General features: G+C 48.3%; 1 protein-coding gene across 1 annotated transcript; it reads right to left on the bottom strand.

The window, feature by feature from the left end:
* Positions 1 to 2,142: 2,142 nt before the first annotated feature.
* pwwp2a (PWWP domain containing 2A) lies at positions 2,143 to 9,119 on the bottom strand. Its single transcript, XM_024264805.2, has 2 exons — positions 8,329 to 9,119; positions 2,143 to 4,572 (listed from the first exon to the last, which is right to left on the bottom strand). The coding sequence occupies exons 1-2, from the start codon at positions 9,072 to 9,074 to the stop codon at positions 2,835 to 2,837; spliced, it is 2,484 nt and encodes an 827-aa protein (XP_024120573.1). The 5' UTR covers positions 9,075 to 9,119; the 3' UTR covers positions 2,143 to 2,834.
* Between the last annotated feature and the right edge of the window lie 453 nt (positions 9,120 to 9,572).

Genomic DNA, 9,572 nt, shown 5'->3' with positions numbered 1-9,572 from the left:
ATTGCTTTGATTTTCAGATGATAGAGCTGTTTTTAACTCCACAGTTCATGATGATTTGATGGCAGATGTTGATCTCCAGTGAAACTGCTGCAGCTGCCCACAGAGACTTTGTGAGGTTCATTTTTGGATGCCAGGTAGGCTGTGAAGAGTTACTAAATACCAGGATTTCCAGTGAGAACCCTCAACTCTAATCTGACACCGGATCTCCAGAGCCAACAAGGAGGATCCTCTGATGTCTTCTGTAGATCTGGGTTCATGTACCTGCAGAAAACAAAGAAACAACCTCAGCAGCTTGTAAACAGATTCAGGAAATGTTATCAATTTTGCTCAGCTAAGTGGATTCGACTATTAAAGTTCCCCATGACAATTTTTTTTATTAAAAAAAAAAAAACATTCCCAGTAGTGTTTTAATGATGATTATGAAGCTTTTAACCAAAATCCCACAATCTAAATGTCCTAAAAAGCCACTTTTCCTGTTGATCTGAAGCCTCTGTTTCCAAAATCTCCTCTGAGGGGGTGTGGCTTAGTAGCTCCGCCCCTGATCCCCCCTGTCTGATTATGATAGCTCTGTATCTCTCTAGCATAAATCTTCACCGCTGCTACATATAAACATCCATCAATCTGGGTAATGTCCAGCCGTATGGTTCTGATCCGGATGTCAGCTGGACGAGGAAGTGAAGATCTTCATGGACAGAACTTCCTCCAAAATCCTGATTCTTTCTCCTTCCAGTTCACCAAAGACTCTTTTAGCTAATTCTCCAATGTTTATTGACGTTGCTGTGATCAATACATTCAATCATTGGTTTCTCAGAGCAGAGTTCTTGGGAAAATCTGCAGAAAAAAAAAATAACTTACCGTTTTCTTTGCTGCTCAAAGTTCCTCCACCAATGACCGAGGAGCTTAGATGGACGTCAGCGATCAGACCTCCCAGAAACAGAACAGCTGTTCTGAGGGGCGATGACCCTGAAACTGGGTGTGGCTTGAAGGAAAAATTATTTCCGGTAACAGGGTTGCTGCTGGTCTCAATCTTCATCCTTCACAAGCTTTCTAAACCAGGTCCTGGTTCTGCCAGCCGGGTTTTTGGTTGATGGCAGTCTCTCCTGCAGCAGTGACCGAATGCTGATGCAGTCAGCCTGCCATTATCAGGTCCCTGCAGAGCTGAACCAGGACCTGAACCAGGACCGTTGAGGGGCCTCTGGTCACACGCAGGATGGCAGCTGTTTGTTGCTGTTTTTTTCTCTATGAGTGTCACAGAGTAAAAAAGAAGCCAAAAAAAGAGAGAAGAAATGGGGAAAAAAGGTCGAAAGCTTAAAATGGGGGTTTAAATGATCTCGAGCGTATATGATGTTTTTTGCGGCCGGCAGGGGGACGGACTTCCAGCTATTAATTTTTGAGCGCCATATTTTCTCTCTGTGGCCAGACTCTCTTGGGACGTTTGAGCTAAAAGCACTGAGCAGGCAGACCGGCGAGCCCGGAGTTTCGGCTTTGGAAAATGGCCCGTTTTTACTTTAACACAGGGATAGGCAACTCCAGGCCTCGAGGGCCGCAGTGTCTGCGTTATTTCCAGATATTCACGCCCTACTCATGACTGATTACCTGGTTCAGGTGTGTCCAGCCAATTAGATCATGCCAGAGCAGGGATGTTGGACAACATGCAGGATTGTGGCCCTGGAGTTTCCTATCCCTACTTTAACGTGATCAAGTGAAGCTTGTGATTAGACGGGCTTCGCTGTGTCACCACATTTAATCTTCCTGGGAGGAGTAGAGCGTGGAACCGGACGGGCGGCAGACGGATGCTGATCTGCAGACAGAAGGCCACCTGCACCTCCCTGACCTCACCGTGGGTTCATACTGAGCTGTGTTCACACATTGTCAGATTAGTGTTTCCACTGTGGAGCAGAGAGCTGTTTCTACCAGAAACCTGAAGTCTGCGTGCTTTCAGGTCAGCAGCAGCTGCAAACGTCGAGCGTTCGTGTCGACCCTCGCTGGGGTTTCTGGTAAAAGCAGCTCCGCAGACCATTTTACCAAAAATCTGTTTGCAGGTGAGAAAATCTAACGTCTGCAGCCAGCATGCCACTGAGCAAGGCGGCACTCTCACAGTGGAACATCACAGAAGAGGGAAAATGACGACGATGACGAAAGAACAGTTTGATAGTTTATTAACAGATTTGAAACAGGAAAAAACATGTACACTCTTTCAGACTCTCTGATCTGCAAACAGATGGTAAAAAGAGTCCAACAGCTCCGAGAACACACAGCTACGGTAAAATGTGGCGTCAGCGTCACAGTCACAGCTGTCAGTCAGTGTCCTACCTGTCCATTCACCCGGGGAGAGCCGAATTTTGGCTGCACTGCCTTCACAAAACATCTGTGGACGTCGCATTTCATTTAAAAGACCAAAAGGAAAAACTAAAAAAGCTACGAGTACAAAACATGATCAGAGGATTGAAGAGGCTGCCTGACTGGGTCCAGGCGCAGGCCTTTGTAAGCGGGTTCTGGACCGCGTTCTGACAGCACTACGCTTCACAGTTGGTCCTTTTGTGCTTCAACAGAACAAAAGCTTCAGCGGCTCGGCGCTCCTCCCACACCCCGCCATTTACAGCTAACCAGACTGTAGGGGCAGAACCGCGTCCTCTAATCGGACCTGACTGATGGTCCGACACCTACGATGACCTGAAGGCGCCAAGCCGAGCAGACGTGCTGTCAGAAACTCCACCTTAACTCTTGAATACTGACTCACATTTATCAGTCTAAAATCAGCTCCTCCCACCAGGGGGCAGAGGGGGCGGGGCATACAGGTGGTGGAGGTGGGTGGGGGCCGGGCACAGCTAATGCTACGTCTCGAACTGTGTGAGCAGCGCGCGTACCTCGGGCGTCAGCTGCTTGGCGGCGCTGGCGGCCTCGGCGATGGCACGGCGGTACGGACCCTTCCTCTTCCTGTCAAAGCGAGACTGGAAGGTCTCCAGGAAAGGTGACAGCTGGGTGATGGGCAGGAAGGAGGTGGTGGGCGAGCCGAACCAGGACACCCTTGCCTCCTGCCGGACCGCCAAGCCCGTGTCGCCGCGCCGCGACACCGTGATGCCGAGCACGCGCGCCGGCCACCACGGAAAGCCGTAGATCTTAGCCCACACGATGTCGCCCACACACACGGTTCTGCCGTCGGGCAGCACGCACTTGGACACCGACTTTGAGAAAAACGAGGATGGAGGCGGGGGTTGTGCGGGCGGCTTATGGCGCCTTTTGGGGTCACCGCTCTCCTCCTCCTCGCCTTCTGCTTTGGGAGGAAGGGGAGGGGGCGCGGCAGGATCACGGGGCACAAACGAGCTGGGGAAGGGGTCATGTGTCGGGGTGGGTGGAGAGGACAACGAAGGATCCCCAAGAGGGGTGGTGTCAACGGGTTCTGTAGGGATGCCCTCTAAGTGGGAGGAGTCTAAAGAGGAAGAGGAAGGGGGAGGGGGCTCCACATCCTTCCCATCTGCTGCTCCTCCGACTCCTTGTGTCCCCGAGGGAGCAGGAGGGGTCGGGGGAGCAGCTGTGAGGGTCGGGGGAGTGGCAGTCTGTGTGAGGGCGGGGTTTGATGCCAGTTTGGGTGGCGAAGAGCGAACGTTCTGATGCGACAGAGAGGAGGAGCACGGCGCCGAGCCTTCGTCGGTACGATACCTTTGTGGCTTCAAGCGCATTCTGGGAGGCAGCGCCGTGTGGCCGCTGGAGCCTGCTCCGCTCAGGCGCTGCAGGCGCCGGGTGAAGTGGACCTTTTGGTTGTGGTTCTGCAAGGCGGCAGCTCGGGTTACAGCTTTGCTGCGGCTCTGGTCCGGACCCTGGTCTTTGGGCCGTCGATGTGGTGCTGGCTGGGAGCTCCTCGCCAGCTTCTGAAGAACCTGCCGAGCTTTGGAGCACTCCATAACAGAACCTTTTGCCAGAACCTTGTTATTGTTCAGCTTCAGTCGCATGCGGCTCGAAGAAACAGAGGAGGAGGAGGAGGAGGCCACGCCCCTTAAGACGCGGTGGGAGGAAGATGAAGATGGAGTGTGTATCCCTGAGGACGAGCCTCTGTCCGGGCGAGCTCTCTTGTCGTCGCTCTGCAGACGTTTCACCTCGGATGAGATGGGCCCGTTGGCTGTTCGCTTCCTCCGCGCCGCGTCGTCACTCCTCAGCTCCACCGCGCCGCGCCGCACCTCCCTGTGTCCCACTGATGCAACCACACCTTTGCATTTCTCACAGAGGACCTGCCGCGGGCGGAGCTTGATGGCGTTCATGATGGAGGTGGGCTCCTCACAGCGGTAGCGTCGTTTCGGCTTTTTGATCTTGCGTGGCGGCGGCTGAGGTAAAGCCTGGTTGTAGGTGTCCCTGATGAACAAAGGAGGGGGGTAAGGTGCGCCCTCCTGGAACAGCGGCGGCGGTTTGGAGGTCAAAGTGTGAGGGGAGGTGGGCGGGGGTGGCGGCGTGTTGTGAGCTTCTTCCTGTTTGGTGGGTGGGTCTTTGTTGTTGGGAGATGGCGCCAGAAAGACGGGAGCGCGGTTGCAGTCATCCCGCCTGGGAAACATCGTGATGGGAATGCCGTAAGGCCCGAACCTGCGAGGACAAACACACAACAGTTTGAGCTAGTCGCCTTTGTGGAAAAAGGATGAGCAGCACAGAAATGTACAAAAATAACAAATAATACAATTGGGAGTGAGAAGTACAGTTTGTGAATGTTTTAACTAGTTTCAGGATTTTTACTGTGCCTGTGTGTATATGTGTGAACAACTCCTTCACCCCAGAGCTCCTTTAACCCTTCGGCTCTCCTTGGCTTGTTTACATTAAAGTGGGGTCATCTGGACCCCACAAGACAGTGAGCTGAACTTGTTTTTATCATTGATGTTTGAGTTTCACTAATCTCCATGGCAGACATAAAATCCTGTCCCCGCTTGTCTACATTTGTCATGGAAGGAATCACACATCAATATGTGGTTGGAGTCATCTGGACCCCAAAGAGAGCGGAGGGGTTACAAAGAGATTTTTAATCTCAATAGGACATAGACAAAACCCAGATCAGAGGAGGAATAGAAGACATGAGCAAAAGCTATGTTTCTGGTTTTGCATTTAATACATTAAATATTACTAATGCATTTGTTTATTATTTTTATGCAGTTAGAACAAAACATTTTAATGTATAGGTTTGTTTATCCTTTATAGCTAAATATTGGCTTAAAGTGTCCGTTGTATTTTCATAAATATTTTCAATAAATAAGCTATTTTTGTTTTATTATACTGTCAAGTGTATTCATTGATGGCCTTTAAAAAAAATCTTTCTCATTGTAAACACAACCTTGTTATTCTTTGGCTCTCTCTTGTGGCCAAAATTAGTACTACTGCTGAAGCTAAATGTCTTGAACGTTTGTAGAAACTATGAAAACTGAAACTAACATTTACACCGTTATGAAATGCGTTTTATCCTTCACTGGAAAAGCTTCCAGAGGTCGATGGTGGAGGCTGAAGACAGATTTTAAGGGTGCATTCACACGGGAAGGTTTGATTCAAACCAGAGTTGGTTGGTCAGATGTTCAGGCTGAACCCTGGTTCAGATCAGTCATACAGACCTATGGTCTATGGTCACTTTAGGGTGAACCAAAAAGTTCAGAAGGAAATGGAGTGAGTGTCGGAAGCACGAGGAGCAAAATTAACCAAACTGAAGAGGCAGCACTTGAGAAAAAGTTAGAACCAATCTTCATAAAAAGAATATTTATTTATAATCTTCAGTAAATAATCTGACCACCAACAGTTCAGTTCCATCACTACACTGACCTTCATCCTATTCATGGAGCAAATATTGCATCCTATTGAGCAATAACAAACAAACAGATTAGACTTAGCGCTAAATAAAATCTCTCAGAGAGTGTGCAGGATCTCTACATGGTTCAGTCTCAAGATTTTAATACACTAATATCTGCTCCCAGAGAACAGCTTTAGAGCGATCTAATTATTCCAGGCGGTATGGTCCGCTTCAGGCTGTGGTTCTCATCGGCGTGTGAAAGCAAACCGGGCAGAAGTGTGAAGTTAGCCTTCTGCGCCCATCTGGACCGTCTTCAGAACTGTGAGAGTGAAAGCAGCCGCGCAGCTTCAGCTGGACTGTCGGCGGGAAGACTTTCAGAGCCTGAGCCTGCAGCACAACGTCACTACAGAAAACAGAACAGTAAATGTTCGGAACTATAGAACAGCTGCCAAGCCATCAGCTGTGCTCATTTGAGTCCTCGCTTATCTTGTTTTTACAAAATGAAGTACTTCCCGGTTCACCTTTCGTGGTCTTGTTTTGAGAACTTCAAACTTTCTCTGCATGTTTTTATGACTGATAGGAGGATTTTGTACTGAGGTTGTTCGTGCTTGATGTTTTTTAAGACGCATCCAGACCGGAAAAGGCCATTGGTCCAGATCGAGTCCTGATCTTTGTATTTGGTCTGTGTTCAGACTGCTATCAATCGGACATTTCTGTTTCAAAGCTTGTAAACAAAACCATGTGACCAAAGATCTCTTCAGCCATTGGCCAGGAATTATGAGGGCGGGGCAAAGCACTGAGAGAAAGAATAATTGAAGTCCTACTATTTGCAATCGTTGTTAGGATAGTTCACTGATTAAGACTTTTAATTTCACTGAATAATTTCGAACGTCTGTGTCAACGTCCGGTTCAACACTCGACAGTGAGGAGACGACAACTACATAGGTACTCTGATAAGTCTTTAGGACGGATAGATTGTCAGGAGAACAGTATTTCAATGAGCCTGCATTCATCTGAACACGTTTCAATGAGTTCATGTGTCTCATCGTTGTTTCATGTTTGTCCGTGGCTCACTGTTTACATCCCATAATGCCCAGCTACGGTGTTCATTTTGGTTCAGTTGTTCCGTTCCGAGTCTATTCAGACTGAGGAGGAGAACTGGAGCTCAGTCCAATTGTAAATAAGATTACCTCAAAAGATGGTTAGAGAGCTCACTTGGGTGTTTTCAGACTGAAAATGTGTTCTGGATTATGGAGGGAAATGAACTCTAATTCACTTTAAGCAAACCAGAGTGTGATGTACATGTTCCAAAGATCCTCAATGCGAGGTGGAACAGACACCAGGCAGAACTGTGTATGCAAATCTGGGGAGAAACAAAACACCTCTGCTCCTTTTTAACTCTTGAACGATCAGAAAACTGGATCAAGATTCAATACGTTTTCAATGAATTTCAATGGTGGCCCTGAAGTGCAAATCTCACCAACTAATCACTCAATGCAAAAACATAATGAAGAGCTGAAGTTCACAAAAACTATTAAAAAAGCAAATGAAATAATAAAGATACATCATTACACTTTAGAAATCAAAACAAAATTCCAAAAAATAAAACGTTTTGAATAAAAAAAAAAAGTAATTTCCAGAAATCAAAATGAAATGTAAAAAAACTAAACACACCAAGAAACCAGAAACGGTAGGTTTGTTGATTAATCATTGGACCAATTTCTATTCCTACGATCCAATCAGATCAATCTATCTCAAGAAAATCGTTAATCAACTAAACCTACACCACCAACAACACCATCATAAAACTGTTTCAAATAAAATGAATCAAGTATATCGATGTTGGAAATACCGCTTGGATTGAGGCACAGTAGGTTTATTTTACTATATTTATATAGTATATTATTAAATAGTATGTTAGGTCAGTAAAACATTGTTTGCATCATTCATAATAAACCAAATCAACGATATGTTGTATTGCTAATTATAAAATATTATATAGATCAAATAGTTATAGTTATTATTGTTGTGCCTTTATTATAAATCATTTCAACCTCAGGTTTTGTCATATATACTGCTCTGTACTGGTCAGAACACCTTTATTAGTATGTTAAAAAACTCAAATGTCAAAAATCAAACATCATCTACCTTTCCTGGTATCTCATTGTTTTACATTTTAGTTTGATTTCTGGACATTAGTTTTATTTATTTTAGTTTTGAGTCCTATAATGTAATGTTTTTATTAGTGATTTGAACGTCGGGGCCACCATAGAAAATATATTTGTGTAAATGATAGGTTAATGTAGCTATTAGATACTTAAGCAATAGAATCCATTGGTATATCAGTTCAGGCTCACTGTAACTGAACTGTTCGGAGCAGCATTCTGATCCAAGGTTCTACAGAACCCCAGGCTGGGTACGTTTGTGAGATGGTTGTGTTCCAGCAGGAGTTCAGCAGCTGTGGGTCAGTGTTATGTCCAACATGTGCTGGTTTCCGCTCCCATTGCATTATGGGACAGATGGGGCTGCAGTGCTGGTTCTGACCCATAACCTGAAGGGCGGGAGTGCCGTTTTACCTTCTGGACACGTCCATCAGAACCCCCGAGAACACCTTCTCTCCCTGCCGGAAGGACACCACCAGCGCGTCGTCGATGACGTGGTCCAGGGAGACACGAACTTCGGATCCGGGACTCAGGTCCAGTACCGAGGCCAGCGTGGTGGCTGATGGAGAATCTGCTCGGGGGGGCTCCGGCGCAGGGCGCCTCTTCGGAGACCAGCAGGGCGGGGAGGGATCGGGGAGGCCGCGGCCGCCAGCAGGCTCCGGGCCGCCCGTGGACTCCTCCGTCGGCTCGGGCCGGGGCTCTGTCTGGATCAGAGCCGTGTAGGTCCGGTCTCGGTCTGCAGGTTCGGCCCGGTCCGTTGTCACATTTGTGGTGGGTTCGGCCGGTTCGTCTAGAGAAAGGCCGGCCTCGGTGACCGAGGGTGGCACCGGGAAGGAGTGCAGGAACACGGCGTAGAGCTGCGGGTCCGTCGCGGTGCCGCGGTACTTGCCGCCGCCCTCTGGGTCCCCCGGCAATCCGGGGCAGAGCCGCTCCAGCGCGGCTTCTCTGGTGGGACTGGCAGGCTCGAGCTCCGGACTGACATGGCGGGCCTCTCCGTCTACTCCGTCCTCTTCGCGCCAATTAGCCGCTTCAGAATCCTGCAGAGTGTCGGGCCCGGCGGGGACTTGAGCGTATCCCACACCAGCCGGGCCCGGTTCTGAAGGAGCTTCTAAGTCCACCGTAGAAACCGCCGCTCCGGGCTCTGCAGCCGCGGCCGCCATTTTCTTCCGCTGTGCTGCAGAACGCCGAACCGCCCGCCCTCCTACTCCGCGGCTAGGGGCTTAGCAGCGCTCCCATTGGCTGCAGGGACTGTCAATCGCCAGAGGTGACGGAGAGCGTGGTCGCTGATTGGCTGCTGTTCGATTCTGTGTTCCGTCAGAACTATCGGGAGGCGTTAGTCTTTAGCAAACAAAAACATTGTGCGTGAAGATCAATGCATCTTTGATTAGCACTTTGATCGGTGACGTCATCACCAGAGGAGTAGAAGCTCACATGGCAGCATGCTGGAACTGTGTTACCATGCGATAAAAAATAGCTTTTTGATAGAATACAAGCAAAATTTACAGCTGGTATTGTTACAAAGAAAAACGAAACAATGGTGGAGAAAACAATGCTGGGTGTCTAACCCCCCACATCCCCCCGGTTAATTCTGACTGGGACCAGTGGTACTTCCACGACCTCTTGGTCATGTTTGCCCACTGCTACAGTTATTTAAACTA

Source organism: Oryzias melastigma, linkage group LG14 (genome assembly GCF_002922805.2).
Source record: "Oryzias melastigma strain HK-1 linkage group LG14, ASM292280v2, whole genome shotgun sequence".
NCBI classification, from domain to species: domain Eukaryota; kingdom Metazoa; phylum Chordata; class Actinopteri; order Beloniformes; family Adrianichthyidae; genus Oryzias; species Oryzias melastigma.
The sequence above is the reverse complement of the archived record's forward strand: the minus strand, read 5'-3'. Positions and strand labels throughout refer to the sequence as shown.

Excerpts from the sequence above, each read along its gene's own strand:
- pwwp2a (XM_024264805.2), bottom strand. The coding sequence starts at position 9,074 with ATGGCGGCCGCGGCTGCAGAGCCCGGAGCGGCGGTTTCTACGGTGGAC. Across the intron at positions 4,573-8,328 it reads CTGATGGACGTGTCCAGAAG|GTTCGGGCCTTACGGCATTC; the intron begins GTAAAACGGCAC and ends TTGTCCTCGCAG.